Source organism: Platalea leucorodia (assembly GCF_965183815.1).
Source record: "Platalea leucorodia genome assembly, chromosome: 3".
Taxonomy (NCBI): domain Eukaryota; kingdom Metazoa; phylum Chordata; class Aves; order Pelecaniformes; family Threskiornithidae; genus Platalea; species Platalea leucorodia.
Genome location: NC_138825.1, coordinates 44,684,230 through 44,703,056, shown reverse-complemented (window position 1 = coordinate 44,703,056; position 18,827 = coordinate 44,684,230). Strand labels below are relative to the sequence as shown.

The 18,827-nt window shown below is 37.1% G+C and overlaps 1 protein-coding gene across 6 annotated transcripts in view; it reads right to left on the bottom strand.

Annotated features, from left to right (window-relative positions):
• LYST (lysosomal trafficking regulator) overlaps window positions 1-18,827 on the bottom strand; it is an 89,417-nt gene that overhangs the window by 12,218 nt on the left and 58,372 nt on the right. For 3 of the 6 annotated variants that reach the window (XM_082306789.1, XM_082306788.1, XM_082306790.1), the window contains 20 exons: window positions 17,297-17,527; window positions 16,182-16,348; window positions 15,545-15,697; window positions 13,854-14,045; window positions 13,066-13,244; window positions 11,694-11,900; window positions 10,522-10,698; window positions 9,956-10,032; window positions 8,815-9,003; window positions 7,945-8,090; window positions 7,771-7,867; window positions 7,022-7,083; window positions 6,569-6,624; window positions 5,418-5,570; window positions 4,917-5,161; window positions 4,105-4,171; window positions 3,054-3,210; window positions 2,518-2,658; window positions 1,884-2,101; window positions 303-533 (listed from right to left, as the gene is read on the bottom strand). In XM_082306789.1, coding sequence (XP_082162915.1) covers window positions 303-533; window positions 1,884-2,101; window positions 2,518-2,658; window positions 3,054-3,210; window positions 4,105-4,171; window positions 4,917-5,161; window positions 5,418-5,570; window positions 6,569-6,624; window positions 7,022-7,083; window positions 7,771-7,867; window positions 7,945-8,090; window positions 8,815-9,003; window positions 9,956-10,032; window positions 10,522-10,698; window positions 11,694-11,900; window positions 13,066-13,244; window positions 13,854-14,045; window positions 15,545-15,697; window positions 16,182-16,348; window positions 17,297-17,527 — 3,145 coding nt within the window. Of the gene's footprint in view, window positions 1-302; window positions 534-1,883; window positions 2,102-2,517; window positions 2,659-3,053; window positions 3,211-4,104; window positions 4,189-4,916; window positions 5,162-5,417; window positions 5,571-6,568; window positions 6,625-7,021; window positions 7,084-7,770; window positions 7,868-7,944; window positions 8,091-8,814; window positions 9,004-9,955; window positions 10,033-10,521; window positions 10,699-11,693; window positions 11,901-13,065; window positions 13,245-13,853; window positions 14,046-15,544; window positions 15,698-16,181; window positions 16,349-17,296; window positions 17,528-18,827 lie in introns of those variants that run through there. The other 3 variants (XM_082306791.1, XM_082306792.1, XM_082306793.1) reach the window with 3 other exon arrangements.

The window sequence follows — 18,827 nt, the reverse complement described above, 5'->3', positions numbered from 1 at the left end:
TACTACAGGTTTGCACACAGATTCCAGAATTCATCACTGAAAGTATTAAACTGGTTAAGTGAAATGTTTTCCAACACCTATTTGCTATAACTAAGATAAATTCAGATCTTAGTTTGACACAAAATACATCACAAATGCATGAAAATAATTTTCACTATCACTTTACTGATTTTATGTATTTTCTTTACAGTACAATATGGGCAGTAAGTTGCAGTTTTAGGAAGAAAGCTGTCAACATATGGGTACAATAATTGCAGCATATGAATGTTAATTAAACCATCTTGCAAATCAAAATGACATACTGGATACAGGATTTCTTTAGTGTGTTCTCTGGTTTCTCTGAAAGCAAACTGCACTAGCAATCCCATGGCAGCAGGAAGTTCTCCTTCCATGATAAGCCTGGATCCAGGTCTGCTAACATGTGCTGCGTGGAACAGCTGGCGAGGTGTTTGCCCATACGTTTTTATCATTGTTTCAAGGGCTCTTCTCTGAACAGGATCCTCAACAGCAGAAACATCCATCCCAAAATAGGTCTAGAGAGAAAAAAAAGGGAGGGGCAAGAACAAGCTTATCCAGTTTGTCTTTGGGAAAGATTTCTCAACACAAATTTAGAGGCAGACTCTGCAGTTCTTTGGTTAAAACTTGGACCAGAAGCAATCCCACAATGGCTGTGCTGACTAAAGAGCCAATGAGAACATTAACCTTGTCACCACTTCTTTACTGGAGATAACTGCCACTTTCAGGTTTATCGTGTGAGCTGCTCCTACATATATTTCACGAGTAACTTCTGTCAAAGAGGTTTTCTTAGTAGACCTTTACTAATCTGTGCAAAAACAGAAGGGTTGCTGACAATAAACAAAAAATTGAAAAAGTTTGTTTTCTGTACCTCTTTTTAATTAAGATATTAAAGTTCTGGTTTGGGGTGGGGAGGGAGGAAGAACCTTCATATTTCAGGAGAGTGGAGATTCTTTCCTTTCTCTATTTGTCTTTTTCACGTCTGTCTAATTGTATACCACATACCTCAGTCACACTGACAAAGGCCGTGACTTTTCACTTTAAAAAACAATGAACACTCACACAAACTTAATATTTGAAAATTACGGTAATAATTAAATCAATACTTCAGCACAGAAAAAAAAAGGAAAAGGAATGAAAGCATTTGGGTGGCTACTTGAAAAGAAAAAGCTACCACTGCCAAACACTACTGTTCTATTGCTCTCCCAGCTATAGAATAAACACTAAACACACAGAACACATTTGAATGCATTCGAAACCAGGCCTGCCTGGCAGAGCAAACCTTGTGATAGTAAGGACTGAAGCTAAGGACTACAATCCGAGATATCCATGTTACAATTAAGTAGTGAAACGCTGGAAGACTACATTAAATGACGACTTATTTGAAATTAAATTTACTGGAGGGGAAAGTGCTTATTAGAGGGACAAAACACAAGATGTATATGAAGGGAAGAACACAAATCATGAGCTCAGGACAAGCTGTACTATTTTAATGGTATCAAAAGCTGTAGCACAATCTGCCTAAATGAAAGGCTTCTTTTGAATGAGATGGAGGCAGGTACACATAGGCACGATACCTCTATACCACTGCAAACAACTGTCCAGAAGGTCTAAACCCCATACCTGATCATCCCCCATGCCCATCTCAAGGCAAGACAGACAAACACAAATTCACAAAGTCTCACAACAGTCCCTGGGATCTTATCAGTTCCACACTGAAACAGTTAAATCCTTTTCTTATTCTTCCAACGCTTCATGAGCAAGGGATCGTGCTTCATGCTGGGTGCTTTCCAAGCAAGTCAGACTGAACCTTCCCCCGTTAAATTACTAAGTACAGTGAACAAACGCACTGCTTAACAAATACTTACTGCAGGATGAAAGACATTAATAGCCTGAACAGAGGCCTTGCCTTTTTGCTTATAACCAAACACCAAGTCAATCCAGTGACAGATTGTCTGGGAAACATGGTCAGACTCCAAAGCCTGACGATGAATCAAGATGAATAGTCGAGGATCGTTACGAGCCCAAGGTGGAAGATTGACATGGTTAACTCTGTCACCATTTTGACGTACTCCAAAATCAAAGCCTAGAAACAGGGGAGTGAATATTCCATTTTAGTTGACAGCAACTTCAAAAAGGTCTTTACAGGGTTCTACTTCAAAAAGGTCTTTATAGGGTTCTATGAAAGCTAGCCATTAAGCACACTGATTGCTGACTGACAAGGCAGCACCATTAACCAGTCCCCCCCAGCCACATTCAAGCTGCACATACTCATTCAAACGGAAGAAACTCCTTCGCACCTCTGACATAATTATGGAAAAACTTCCCTTAAGTCCTAAATAACAGCTTTTGTAGCATAGCCCGCAAATTTGTGCCAGATTTCTCCCATGCATCTACTGCTTAGCATATTCAGTCAAGGGATACAAATGCCCTCAGTTTCAACCCATAGCCTCAACTGTACAGCTGGTTTGGGTATATAGCTTTGGTATCCTCCTAGTATACCTTCTCTGTTAACCAGGAAGTCGGGAAGGTAGAAGAATTCTGGGATAAGCTCCTTTACGTCCGTCATCGATTCATATGAAGAGAGTCGCCAGGTGGTATTGGTAGAGTGAAAAGTTCTGTCTGGGATGTCAAAACTTTGATCTGTAAAGAAATCCAAACCGAATTTGTTACAGCAATGATGGACACGGTAACAGTTGCACATCTGCAACTTCAAGTAGTTAACTGCTCTCTGGTTAGCTGAGAACATTTAGAATTCTTCTGTCTCAATTACTATGTGTTACACATGGACTGCAAGTCAAATATAGGTCACCTGTTCATTCTTCATCCAGTAAGGTGTAAATATAAGATGTACAGTTTTATGGTCTAGCTTGATCATTTCAGAATGGATCTATTGTGAAAGTGTACCAGATTTAGTTTTACTGAACTCAGCTATTTGGAATTGATAAGCTGTGCTAAACAGAGTAACACATAGCATTCTTGGGTCCCTGGGACAAGGCCCAGATGTGAAAGGCAAGTGCAGGCAAAAGTAACCTTACCTTGATAAGCTAAAAACATTTTAGTGAAAGGCGGCAGCCTAACTAGGAAATGAAGCACAGTTCCACTGTTGGAATAATGAGATCCATAGTGATATGGTTGTACAGGGGGCATTGGATCATCTTCTCGTGCTCCTTTACGGTACTCTTCTTCCAGATACTAGAAAAGTAGTAGGAAAAAGTCACAAGCCTCCTGCTTAGTCTGCATCCCAATAACAAAAATAAGAGCTTGCCTGAGTTGTTTAGGAATAAAACTTAAACTTTTAGAGGAACATACATTTGAAAGTGATTTGGAATCAAATAAATTTTAAGTGTCTAAAGACGTGATCACTTTTACAATCCAGTTAGGCATCAAAGTCTTAAGCCCATTTAAATGACCTGTTTTCCATTATTTATTATTTTTGCCTTTTTTTCCCCCTTCTTGTTTTCTAACACTGCAGAGTCATTGTACACGCTTTTCAACACTAAATGGAAAAAAACAATATTTGCAAATAATACACTAGACCATGATGATATAGACATAAGTTTGAAGGTCCAGCTGCAGATGCTTTCCATCCCCAGCATGTTGTTATTTCCTACAGGCTTTAAAACATTCTAAAGAGCAAAAATCCATGCGCACTGTAATCATAGCAGGGCATGTTAAAATAAGAGTACTTGAGGGAAAACAGCTTTTCTGTTATCAAACAGAAAGAATAGCCACAAGTTCCACTAAAGTAATTTCAAATAAACAGCAATAAGTTATCTTCCTGATCTTTAGGAATCTTTAAATATATGTATGTTGATATGTAAGAAGCTATCAATTTAACCTCCTCAGCAGTATCACATGGGAAGACTAAATTGATTTATGATTTCAGGTACGGGAACAAACATGGGTTCCAAGCATGTTATAAAATAATTCCCAGGAAACACAGCATATTGGAAATGAGAATTCTACAGACATAAAATACTGGATTTGTGGTTTCTTTTCCCCTACCAATATATGTTAAAAAAAATTAAAGCCTCCATATCATTTATACACAGGAAAAAGGCAAGAAGGAAAAGTTATCCAAATTACCTTGTAAGTATCCACATAACGATCCTCTTTTTCTTTAGACTGCACAGCTATTGGTTTGACCAGATTTCTGTAACACAAGTAGTACTGATATCTTGTCATTTTTATAAAGATGTTGATTCACACCACTTAATAATGCATTATTAAGAATAACACCTTTAGTATCATGGAAAGTACAAGCAAAACTTAATAGCACTTTACAAGAGAGTTCAGAAAATAAAAAGGCCACTTTCAGTTAGTGCTAAAGGCAAACTCAGATCCACAGGCTACCCCATAGCACAGTAACAGGCAAGCAAATGGTAAGTGCCTCTCAAATCAGAGGCATCATGTAAAGGCAAAGACTTTGTGCACACAAATGTTAAATCGGCTTAACAGAAACTTATTAGGGTGCGACAATTCACTTGGATCTATTCACAATTAAGACAATACGATTTTGTAACTGCCCAAATAATTTACAGCATTATTTCCTTTTCTATTTAATTTTTGCTCATGGACCTGGAAGTCTTTAATCACATGAATTTAAACATACGGCTTTTATTTAAATCTGTGGACTATCCGTATCATATTAAGACAGTATATAAGTCCAATTCATAGCATCCTTTGAATATGCACACTTGTAATGCTATGCATTTTATTTAAATGTCTGAGGTGAAGCCGCCACTTATTGGAAAAAGTCCATGTTATTACAGATGAGGCTTGTCCCTGAATAGTTCCATGCATGTACGTGTGCAGTTTAGTACAATGAAGTTAAAAAGCTATACTGGACAATCAGTTCAAGTATTTGGAAATAACCAGTTCCAAACATTCCATATTACCTATATACCGATGGATCATTTAGGTCCAGCGTTTCACTGGTGTAGTCAGAAAGTATAAAAGGAAATACTGGATATTGCATGAGATCATTGAAGGAACGGCCCGCATGTTTGTTTAAATGAGTCAGATATTCAAAGTTAGTAATCTGTCCTGTGCACCACAGGTGGGTCAAAGCAGTAATGTTTCCATATTCCAAAAGGTTAGGCAAATTGTTAGTTAAGATGTTGTGGTACACATCGTCACGGACCTAGAAGAAAATACCATAGATTTAATCATATAATTTAAAAAGCTTCAAAGTACCAAGAGTTAGTAAGTTTCTCTCATTTTACAACATGATTGTGTTTGTCTAAAAGTTTAACTGAGCAAAATTTTTTCAAAAGGTATTAAGCAGAATTGAATTAGTCCATGCAACAGGTCTCCTTAAAAACTAATGCATGAATGTATATGTTCTGAAGACACAGCAAAATGCTTTGATATATTATTATCCATCAGTGCCACATTACCTTTGTATTATCAAAAGCCAAGAGTAAAGTTCTGCCATTTGTTAGAAATATTTCCACAGCATTGTCTCTTAACTGCCACCAACGCTTATGAACTTCCTTAATTTCCTCATAGGTCCAAGAAAATGATGCTGGTTCAGTTTCTCCATGAAAACTCTGCAGAATTAGCAATTGAAAAAAGTTATTTTAAATAGTAGATTTTTCCAAACAAGAAACCCTTCAATGGGGCCAGTTTATAACCATACATATATTATAAGGCAAACTTTAATTTTGCTGTGATGCTGTAAGGCATTGTTGTGGTTTTCTTCATACATGTTTCCCATCCTCCACTCTCCTCAAGGCAGTGGGCAGAACATCATGCATGCTCCTCAGCTGCTCCACCTCCCTATCCAACACTAGCACACAACGCCATAGTTTCACTGGCTCTTCAGCTAAAATACTGAACAGCCAACCAGAGCAAGCAAAGCTTTGCCATGAATCCCAATTCTGACAGTTCTATGAAGGACAAAGCAGCTGGTAACGTCTTAAACCACAGGAGCTGTGTGCTTAGTGGATGCAAGGAAGAGCTCCCTGAAAACAGTTCATGACTTTCAGGAGTATAAGCCATATCTTGATTATTTTTTTAAATGGCTGTTGGATGTATAAACTTAAATAATACATCAGAGCCTTTGTATATCAGAAGGATTAGGTCAGTTCCAGTCTCCTCCATGTAAGAGTCCTCTCTTGTATAGGATAAGGGGGGGAGCTAGAACATCCTATATAATGGAAAATTGTAGAGTACAGCACAAATCATACACTTGTGACTTTCTGTACTTCCTAGTGCTCCAGCTTCCAGTAAGGCAAGTTATCTCAGGTGCAGACCAAAGGAAGCTCTGTGCACTTATGCTGATGAACTCGGAGCAATGGGCAGCATGGTGCAGAGGCCGCCCCACATCACCCCTCCTCAGGCTCACATCTTCCCTGTTTTCTGCTATCACCACCAATTCCACAGCCGGGGCAACAGAAGCAACACTGAACCCAAACTAATAAGTTCGGTTGGCCTTGTCCAGAGACCTCTAACTCTTAGCACTCCAGCAACCTCAGTGACAGTAGGCAAAAGCTACTCATGGTTATAGGTTAGAAAAATTAAAGCTGGACAATGTTCTAATACTTACTGAATTTTCAATTGTGTCTGAAGCATTGTCTTCAACAAAATACATGCCACATTTCCCTGCAGGAAAAAACAGTTGCAAAAAAGTGCGTGATATTACTATTTGTATAATGCATCTTAATGTTACATAAACGGTGTCCAGGTGTTAAGAATACTAAGAACAGTACCTGGGCAAGACAGTACTTGACAGAAGTAGAATTTAGCATTCCACATCTTTGAGCAAGTGGTCTGCAACTTTAAAACTTAACTACAGTCCAAACAGCACTCATGCAAACAGTAGGGAAGAAAGGCAAAACTGATCTATAAAGTATATAAACCATAAGAAGTCAGGCAACAGCTCAATTACTTAAAGTTAGCCAAGTTTATACATATATATATCAGAATATATCAGAGAGATATATATATCTCAGAATCTTAGACAAAAAGGATATTTATGAGGACTGAAAATTCTACTTACCTAGCAACAGTTCACCAGCAGTCTCTCTAGAAGGTGCTACACTTATACATCTTCGATTAACTCTGAAATATTTAAAGTGTATCATTGCTTACGGATTTACGTACCTTTCAGCACATACCTAAAACTAACAGCCTCAAAGGCTACAGTTGAAGAAAGACTTTGCAACACTATGACTCTAATGGTTCAAAGCCCAAGGAGGGAAAGAAAACAAAACCTCAACTTTATAGACTTGCACATTAGTGTATTTGTGTTTATTTCTTTGTGCGTTCTCTGCAGTTATTTTAGGCAGTATTAGTGCCTGTAATAGGTGGTAAATTGACACAACTGCAGAGTTCAGTAACCAATGGTAAAAGCAGAGAGGATGAAAACGCAATTTGCTTTTGAACACTGATGGAAAGACCTACCAGATCTAGTAGCACTGCCTGTCTTAGATATCTAAGTGACAAATAAGTAAAGAAATCCCATCAGGTTATCCCACAGAAATCCCATCCCCATATCACACCAGATGGTATTTGCCTTTACTGATTTTTGAAGTCATGGAGATAGACTGTTTTAAGCCTCAGAAAACATACATGTTGGTAGCACTAATCTTTTGCTTATGAGTATAGCAAAAAAGCTATCATTTTTGACATTTGTCTCTTACCTCACTTGATGTTTTTTTTTAATGTTTATTTAGACAAAAAACTTGAGAAGGACTGTTTCTTTGGAATGGGAGAAGGTGGGAAAGGGACACGTTACCCAAATCTTACCTTATGTGTTCACTTGCAGCTTTGTCCTTTACAGTAGAAGAGTGAGAAGAATGTGTTTTGTCTTCAAATAGATAAGATAATGGAGGTTTAATCACACCTATAAAAAAACCACAAATAATAAGGCACTAGTAGTCATTACAATTCACACGTACTCCTAGAAGATGTTACAATTACCTTCCTGTTTCTGCCTGTCTGGGAGAAGGTACTTGTTTGGAATAGTTAGGTAGCACCTCTGCAAGCGGCGCCTCTCTCTGTTTGGGCCCTCCGTTGGATCCAGTTGCCAAGAAGTTGGGTAATAGACTGGGTCATACCAGAGTGCTCTAAAACCAACAAAATATGTTAGATTTTGGCAGCAGAGGGACTATATATGCTTATTCGTTCTGTTTTTCTTTAAATTGTAGAAAGGCAGAAGTTTCACAGTAGCACACTGAGCAATTATTTCTGAAAAAGTATCAGAAGACTGAATTCTGTAGCTTATTTTCATGAGCTGTCCCACTGACTGACTACTTACGAGCTACTACTGTAAAACTGCTCTTGAAGTTACCAATTCTGATGAAAACAGCAATACAATGTGTCCAATACTACATTTTGAAAACTCAGCTGCTGCAAATGTGATATAATACTAGTTCTGCAGTGGCAAAAATACCATTGTTTGGTTTCTTGTCAAGACTTAACATCTTTCGCTCTATGCAGATTAGCGAACGCAGTATCTGCACGCTAATGTGAATAACATTACCCTGTTTTGTTACTTCATCAATGTAATGCAAGATACTAAAATTTTACGACATTCTTCATTCTATTAGGCACAGCAAAATGTATCTGACAAAAAACCTGTCTAAACAGCATAGAAATACTACTTGGCTCCTCACCCTAAAAAAATAGAATAAATCAAGTATTTTACAAGTCTTTAACCATCAGATGATTAGCAAAAGTAATTCTAATTTTAGTATCATCTACATTTCACACATCTTTAAGTAGAATGAAAAGCGCACATCAGACATTGAGTCTCTCTTGCTTTTTCCCTGAGATGAGAGAACAACTTACCGATCATGGGTAAGCTGCTGAACAAGTTCCTGCCAATGTCTGCTGGCACTTAACTCTGCCTTATACATCCCCCTGATGTGCTGGATTACTTTCTTCCTTTCCATTCCTTGTGACAGAGACACAGCCTGTGTGATGTCTCCAGCTATTTTAGAAATGTCTTTAGATTTTGTATCCAGACGTTGAAAGAGACTGAGGAAAGAGTTGTGTTTTAAAATGTCAAATAAACACACTGAAAAGGGAAGGCAAGACACCAAAAACCTTTATAAAGTACAGTTGACAGTAGATATAAATAGTTGTTACATCAGATGCAGAGCAACTTAGCCTACATAATTTTCATGAGACTCATGAATACCTTCTGCTTCTTAGCCGTCAAAAAAGCTATTACTTGCAGCCAAAGACAAGCCAAGCCAATCAGAGGATCAATGGCTATATACTAGCATGCTTACTAATTAATGCATACTCATTACAATAAAAATGTGAAGTAAGAACAGTAATTTACCACTGCTCAAATCTCTGAAGTTATTCAACATAGTAAAGTCTTATGGCTTATCTGGACAGACTTGACTAAGCTGACCTTTACAGCTACTACAGTTGCCTGCACTGAAGCATGTTGTGTGTGCATCCCAGATCTGATTTTTATGGCAGAGCCTGAAATGTAAATTAATGGAAAGAACGTCAATCTACCACTAGATACCTAAATTTACATTATGCCAAGTAGCAGCAGTCTACAAAGCTCAGAAAAGTGTTCAAATATACATATATAATGATATTTTATTCATTGAAGATCAGGGTTAGCTGCAGGGACATTTGCCTTACATTTAATTGCACAGATCACAGCAACAGGAGAGGTGACTGGACAGATAAAACAGCTGTAAAACTAAGGGTGAAATGCCAAATATGCAAAAACGATTCAGTATTCTGAAGTTCACACAATGCCATTTATTATACAACCTATCAAAATGCATATACCTACAACCAAGCTCGTTTTATAATGGTAAAATAAAAACCTGAAAGCTACAAGTGCTGTTAATTTGAAAAAAAAAAACATCTATAATAATCATATAGGCAACTTTGCAATGGGGTCTGCTGAACAGAGAACATTCTTACAGAGTTCTTGCAGCCCCTTTTAGAAGACACTTACTTTTGCCGATTATTAGCCATTGTCTTCTCCCAAGCAGCTTTGTTTACACCTTCTTCCACCTCATATTTCTTCTGATCCTGAATGGAAGTTTTATACATTACTTTTTTTTTTTTTTCAGATGGACAAAATAAGGAAGCAGAGGCTAAAGGACATGTCAATTTAAAAAAGGAAGACTGACAAAACTGTTCAACCGATATCTTCAGAGCATTTAAAACCATGAAGACTTCATGTCAGTTACTGCAGTTTTATTATATTTAGATTTTTTTTTTTTTTTGCAAGGAAACAGAAATTATTTTTTCCTGACAGTGAGAGATACTAGTAGTTTATTATGAACTCTCACTTTTGCCTGGGTTAAGTAACATGCTTAACCAAGAAGCATTAACATGTGAGCATGCTGTGAAGCATTGAGTATATGTGACAGAAATATGCAGAACCCAAAGAGAATTCCCAAAAGCATAAGCCATGCACCAAGCAAACAAAACAGCTGTCTGCAGTAAGACTCTGACCCCATATAACAATCGTCTCAAATATACCCAGTTTTTGAAGTAAAGTCTTCAATCACAAACCTCTTTCAAAGCTTTTATTAGATCTGGTTTTGGTCGTGGACTCAGGGGAATGCATTTATAGCCACAACATTTTAATGTATTCATAAAGTCTCCTGCTGCTCTTTGTTCTTCTTTGGTCATTTCATCGCTGTGATTGTGCATTAACTCATATAAATAGAGCGCTAATTTAGGTCCATGCTAAAAGATGAAAAGAAGGGAAGAGCAGAAAAAAAGATGTATGGTCATTCTCATTTCCATGATACAACACCGAGCAGTTTTTTCCTCCAACTTTATTCCCTTCTCTAGTCAGCCTGGACAGGTTTCTTCTACTAATTTTTCTGTCATTTAAAGAAAATGGCTGCTTTAATGTTTGAAGACAAAGTTTTATAAAAGTAGAAAAACATGCTGAATTTAATCTTCCACATGATGAAACTTCCCCCAGCATCTTGTGACTTCTCAAATAGCTTACAGGAAACCTAAGTTTCTTTTCCAAATACTCAGCTCCTGCAGCATTGTTTATACTTCAGGGGATATGTGCTAGAAACTCCTAATTTTGCATGCCAAGATTGCTACACCTTGTTTGATTAACCAAATTAGAGCTGACAGATAATGAAGTTAAGCAGACACAGGCCATAAATGCACTCAACATGACACTCCCCCAAAGAAGCCACTGCTAATATATCAGCTCTTTTCTTCCTGGTGAAAGCGTTAACTTAATTGAATAATGTATATGTGATCAGAAATGCATAAGTGTGCATAGGGTCATCTAATAAGTACTTTCTCTCCTTAGTATACAGTGCTCAAACTGTGACACGTCTTACATCACTTATTTCATTCTTGCCGTTCTTGAAGATCTCAAACAGCAACATTCCTACCGAATTCCTGATCATGGTTCTAAGATATGCTTTCTCTCAAGCTTGCACTAACGTAGAGTAAAATCAAAAAAGCTTTTTTCTGACAAACCCAGAAAAGCACGGAGCAAATCTTGCCTCTTATCTACCCTCAGGATAATACAGCAATTGCAGAGGTACACACGGGCATTTTATATGACATGACTTTGTCATTACACTGAACATCGCTAAAAAAAGCACTGAACAACTTTAGCCACATACAGTTCTAAATAATGGTAAAGTTTAAACAAAAAAAATTGAATACAGGTTTTACAAACTTCTCTCAAACACTCTTGAGCTTACTTGCAAAGTGGGGCTAAGACAGTCACGCATAATCTCTTGATGGTTTACTTCATGTAACATCTCCAAAGTCTGCTTTCTCTCTTGCAGCGGCCTTGCCGGAGACAAGTTGTGCACAAGAAGCCTGCCAAGCTGCGTACGGAACGTGTCTTTACATGACAAGAGGATTCTCTTCCACTGCTGCTTTGGTGTGTTCATTCTGCTGGTGCCCTAAGTAAGAGAGACAATTTTTTAATATTACAGGGTTAGGGCTTCCTTTTACCAAGTTTTTCACATTACAAAACAAACACAGTTAATATGATCAGTATGTAAGACAATAGATTTCTCTACCAAAATAGTGCTTAATTTTAGTTTACTGATTATTATTACGGGTTAAAAGGCATTCTACTAAAAATGAAAGAAGTGTTTGTTCATTCTAATAAAATAAGCATTTTTCTCTCAGTCTGCCAATATTAGGAATGCAACTCCTAGCTAAACTGGATATTCTGTCAGAGGGGCTACACAACAATTCAAAAAGTGAAAAAACTGTGATGCAGAGGATTTAAAAAAATCAAAGGGGTTTTTTGTTTGCTTATTTTAATGAATAGCCCTTTTACGTTGATCACTAGTTTCTGAATGGATTACCTCAAAAGATGAGAAATGAGGCATTGGATTGAGGTGCTTGTGCTTGCAAAGAAACCTGCCATCTTTGACAAGCACTACAAGTATGGCATGATGGAAACAGACCTAACAAACTTAATTTTCCAGAGCTAGAAAGCAAATTAGGTTGAGCTGCTTTTTATAAAGATGACCGAAGGGAAATAAAGAGGCAAGAAGCAGTAAGTTAAGTTTTCCAACAACACTATTTCAAATCACCCAAGCAAAACTTGATCACCTTGGAAAGCCTGACAAGTTAACACCTGTAGGCTAGAAGAGAAAACTCAGCCCTTTGGCAACAATTGAAAAAAAGAAAGTTCCCCTTCCTCCCCAATTACATCACCAACTCAAAAATATATTATAGACACAAATTGCTCAGAAACTCTATATCATCTGTGGATGCAGAGCAGATCTTGTTTTGTAGGCTCCAGCAAATGTAAACCTTGAGGTTTAAGAGACAAAGCAAAATTGTGGAGTACACAGACATCTATTTAGCCTTCATGTGCTTGTTCAAGAAGCAGAATTTTGCTAAATGTTAAGGCAAAGATCAGAACAGATGCATTTATTATTTTACAACTGCAGAATAACTGGGAAGATGAACTGAGTTTTTAATGCCGCAGCTGAATCGAGAGAGGCAGTAAGAAAAGCATTTATGGACAGAAGACTTTGTGCATAAAAAGTTCCTAATAAAGGAGCCTTATGAAATATGCTTTAATGTGGACAACATCTAATTACTTACAATGGATACTTTGATTCCTTCCACCAACATTTTGAACATTTCTTTAAGAAAAGGATTTGTTCTGTTAGGCAGTTCTTGCTGGCTTTCCTCTTCAGGAACTTCCAGCTGGGATGCTGGAAGTCTGCTTTGACTTGTGGCTTCTGTTATACCCAGTACATCAAGGCACTCTTCAGTAGATGCTTAAAATTTAAGAGGCACATATTGATCAGTACCATCTCAAGCAAGACAATCGTATGATCCTTTAGCTGGCCTTAAATCAAACATTGCCTTTACGACTATGCTTATTTTAAATATCAAAAAGTATTCCTTATTTCAATTCCCTTATGAACCAGTTAATCAGAGCCATTCAATTATTTGCCCCACATGCTAAACCCTTTCCCTTGCTTCTGTGGAACTTGAACTAGCCCCCGAAGTCATTAAGTCTTGCTAATAAATGTGGCCATTTCATAGAAACATGCAAACTGATGCATTTTAAGAGAGCAGATGCTCCCTTTGGCAGAGTTAAATCTTCAGGTAATAATTCAGGCAGTTAACACATGAATGGACTAACATAGAATTAAAATAACTTGTTCAGTTCATTCAGATAAAAACTGTATCCAGATTGTCAGTTACATAATACTGTGAGACAAGTCACTGAGAAAGTGACGTTTATGGTTAAATCCATTAATCTAGCATCAATGGTATTACTTTCCTCTCAAACACTTCAACACTCCAAAAGCAAGAGTTCCTTTTTCATATAGCACTACATTGGCTCTGTCAAAACAGAAATGAACAAAAAGAAATCCTACCTAAGTAAATGAGTCTGTTAACAGCTAGAACAGTTAGCCTCTGTAACCGTTGTACAAACTCAGTCTCAGTGGCTTGGATAGGGTTTTCTTGGCTCATTCTCCGCTGCATCATCATGTTGAATTCCTCGCTTGCTAGTGAACGCATTTTCATCAGCAGAGCATCAGACTGAGCAAGTGAAAACTTTCTGGAGCCTTTAAGTAGAGAGACATTAATAGTATCCTACTAAAATGCACAAAAAGTTAATCACTCAGCAGCTGCTTTCATCCAAAGAGTTCACATCATTTAAGGAAACAAAACATTTGAAATACATGAATATTGAAGGGAACATAAATGTCATTTGGATGTTTGCCTCTTTCTTTTAAAAGCTTTTCTATTTGAAAATAAATACGTAAAATTCAAGAAGGGATACCATGAAATGAGTTAGTCTCAAGATCAGATTTATTGTACAACTTGCATATTTCTGTGTAAAGCAGATTCTAAAAAAGTTACTTTTATTCCTGTTTTTACTGTATAATTAGGATAAAGGATTAGAAATTAACAATACCAAAAGATTATTGCATATAGGAAACTAGCTTTATTAGCACAAATGAGGAGTCAGTTATATTAACAGCTTATAAACAAACACATTTTGTACCATACCCATTGCCACTAATTTTGACAGAAGAACTTCTAAGAATATTCCTTAAAATTTTCTTGAAATGAACTGGTGGGCCTTGATTATACTTGCTTCTTTCAGAAATAACTACATTTTTAAATTTATCTTTAGTGCCTTACCAGATTCACTAATATAAAAATATTTTCACTATATTTACTAGGCTGATGAAGAGGGGCCTCGAAATCTGACCATATCAAGAGAAACATTCCCATAGTAAACACGGAATAATAGTGTTTTGGGGTTTTTTTGTGGGTTTTTTTTTGTTTGGTTTGGTTTTTTGTTTTTTTGGGTTTTTTTTGTTTGTTTGTTTGTTTTTTTTTTTTTTTTTTTTTTTTAAATTCAAATATATGTCAGGTTTTTCAATTATGTCTTCTACAAAGTCTTAAATGCAGCTTCATTTATATGAGATATACAAAATCAATTTCCAGTCAGAAGACTCCAAAACCTTTACAGAATGATTCACAAGCTATCAAATACAGAGAAAGTATTACTGCTAGAGCTAGAACTGCACAAGTGTTTTACAAGCACAACCACAGGGGAATCTAGGAATCTCGCATTCCCAACTATTAATTTGGAGTGCCAGGTATTTACGTCAGAATGATCACTAACTAAAAGTTGTGCAACAATGCAATCCCCACATCATAGCTGTGTTAAAGTTACAGGCACTAACTTTATTTTGGTATTTCCTTACTGTGAAGTTGGCTATTAGAACCACTAAGAATTACTTTAAAAACATCTTTATAAGCACCTTGTGAATTGAAGCAAATCCCCAAAGGCAATATCTGGCTTTAGACACTGCAGCGAGAACAAGGTGACTGAGGTTTCATTGTTGTACCCCACTCTCTCCTCCTAACACAAAAACGCCACAGGTTCAAAATGGGTACAGGCCACACTGTTCTAAAAATATATATATTCATTTATAAAGCCAATCCATACAAAAAGCAAAGCAACAGGACTCATTTGTTGTATCACTGAAATTACAGTTTGAAAGTAATACATATAGAAGTACAAGAATACTTCGCTTTTGCTACTCACCAGCAATGCCTTTACGCTTTTGAAACATTGCACGATGTGGTGCAGATGGTGACGGGACTGAACTGGCCTGCTCCTGAGCATCTCGGTTTGCTGTAGTTTTTATTAATTCAATAGCTGCTTGAAGAACTCTTAACTGCAGAACAACTGCCATATCTGCAAAGAGAGGCATACAAAGGACGCATGACGTTCTTTACACATCTTCAGGAATTTTTACTAGGTGTTTGTAAAAAGTAAAAAGGACACAGCAAAATGTGTAAAACTCCCAGTTCCATGGAAGTCACATAGAAAGTCACCTCACTATTCCACAAATACAGACAGTGAACAAGTGAGTTCTCATGGAAAAGCCATTGAATTTTGATTACCCTGAAATAAGCTAAATGAAACTGTATAGAACATTTCCATTTAAATACTCTTAATGAACTTTCACAGTCACTGTTCAGAGTAGCAGTACACAATTCTTTACCATAAGGCAGGCTCTTGAGGAAAACTACTACTTTGAGAACCACTTAGAAGAGAAAGAAGATCCATCACCAGAAAACCCCCTCTTCTCCCTTGGCAGGAATATTAATTTAAACAAAAATCAATGGGGAAGGGATTTCTCCAGTCCAGTGACCCCAAAAATAAGCAGGTAACTTACTTTGCATCCTTGCATTTTTACTATTTTGAAGATGACCCAGCAGGACAATGAGGTCTTCAACAACACGAAAATATTGAGAACCTGAGGAGCTGCAGGCATGAATTGCAACTGCTACCAGCAGCTGTTGTATATCGCATGCAAGTAACTTGTAGTCATTCAAGGGAATGCTGCAAACAAAGTCGTAGTTACCAGAAACATGACAATTCCAGTAGATTGTAACCCATAACAAGACCCCTTACTATTCCCCTTGCTACTTCTGCCAACCGTACCTAATATTATATTGTACTTCATATAAAAATGTTACTGCTGAAGGCTAGAAATTGTAATCAAAGACATCTCGTTAGTGTTAACTTTGACAGATTGGATGCCTGCAAATCTAAGACATTCTAACATTAAGATTATAACAAAGTTTTATTGGAAAAGCAATGATGTATTATTATCAGATTTCTAAGTTAAAGAACAGGTCTGAAATCCTGTATTTCTCAAAAAAATATTCAGGATAATATCTCATTTTGTACCCATGATGAACTAAAACTATACTGGGGTAAAAAGGAATTTTTCTGTTGTCTATTTCTTCAGGATACCAACTAATGAAATAAATAACAAAACCCCACCTCTGCCTCCCTCACTGTATAACCTTTCTTAAAGTACAGAATGTTTGTAATTAATGAAGTCATTTAAGTTACTCAAAATCTCAAATATTAAATCACAGGCAGCACAAGAGAGACTGCAAAAAACTGCTTTTCCTGCAGTTTTGACATTGGCTATAGATACAGTAGAATGCTACCATCTCCTGGGCCTTTATCTTACTGTTCAGGTAAGTTTTCTTAGGGAAAGCATCCAAAGTGCTCACAGTGTGACAAACTTGCATTTTAAAAAGTCATTTCACTTGAAAGTAAGGTATGGAAAGAACATTTTATATTGCATTGTTTGAACTGAATATTAAACATTAACTTTCACTTCCAGGCATAATTAAAGCTGAAAACCTCAAAAACAGTGTGATTTTGTACATGGTCTCTGATCATTTTAGACAGTACAACAAATACAAGACAGTAATTTTTGCTAGACTTAAGATTGTGCCTGGACTATTTTATAGCAACCGATACAATACTCACTTTGTTTCCAGCCCATTGAGAGCAGCCAGCGTATTACACAACACGTACAGCAAACCATTATCAAGCAGTAGGTCTGCAACTTTTGAGCAGGAATTTATGATTTGCAGCAGGAGACAGAAGCAGTTATGCAGCAGAACATTATCATACAGAGAGTTCTCTATAAGACCCAGAACAGGAATGACACACCATTTTTGAAAGAGTCCAACATTCTTGACATCTTCCGGATCAAATCTATTAACATAAAGATAAGTAAGTGACATCCTTAAAATTGCAATCCTTAAAGTACGCAACTAGTATATGCAACCGGAATACCAGTCTACGCCAGTATTTCGGCAACGATGTAGATGGCAATTTCCTACATTTCATTGGAGTAACAATGCCTGTCTACTAAAGGAAATAAGAGCAAAACAAACACTTCAAAGAGCCACAAGGAGATGAAGTGCCTAAAAAGTATATCTGAAGCTTCAGCTAACTATCAGCTGTCTACAATACAGATTTCATGAAGACAGAGTGGGTTTTTTAATCAGTGTAGAAAAATATGACTTATCATCTTTCCAGTCGTAAGTATGACACTGTCAAGAAAACAGATACAGCTTGGCATCAATATAATACACTGACTGACAGCAGGTTTGATATCCTATATCCATTACTGCTGAAGTTTAATTAGGTTTGGCAACTTCTGGCTTCTTGTGATTGTAGAACTCAGAACAGTGCTTCAGACCTTGTATTTCTTGTGCATTAATAAACTGGATTACTTTTCTAAGGTTATCAGCCCATCACATGACTATTATACACAATCCTAAAAGAATCTGAGCCATAAGAATTACCTTTCCAGCCCCATGATCAGTCCTGAGGACATAACAGTTCTCTGCTTTGGTGCTAGTTAAGCAGCCAGGTTTAAGTCTTGCAGTTAAACAGGAATTTTTTTTTTGGGGGGGTGGGGGGTGGTGAATATCAGGCCAACAGGCAGAAGTAATTTGGCTACAAATCCTGCAGAGGCAGCAACTGAGAAGGAGCTCTTTGCAAGATTTTTGCACTGCTGACTATACTTAGATGAATGTTCTGCCTGTATAATCATTAAGCAGTCAGACTAATTCTAAAAAATATCATTTACTTAGATATTTTTCTGCTTAAAGGTAATCTCCTTTCCTGTCAATATAAGGTGGCTCTTCGGTTCAAGGAAATGGTATATCTATGGGATTTTCCCTAAAGGAAATAAGGGTTCAAACTCAGGGCCAAGCCAAGGAAGCAGCTGTGACATCAAGCTTTTTTCTTAATCACCTACCAAAAAATCCAGTAGCAGAAGTCTAGTGACTACTACTTAAAACTTCTAAGGATATAAATAAGAGTTTCATGTAGGATCATAAAGAATAGGGAGAGTTAAACTGATTACAGGACATTTGAAGTGCGAAGGCCTCTGAGGCCCTTAGAAGGGCTGAGGGTTTAGAAGATCCCAGCTGACAGCACCCATCAGATGAAGTTGCTTACAAAGAGCTTAAGGGCCATACAATAGTCACAAGATGTTTAATAC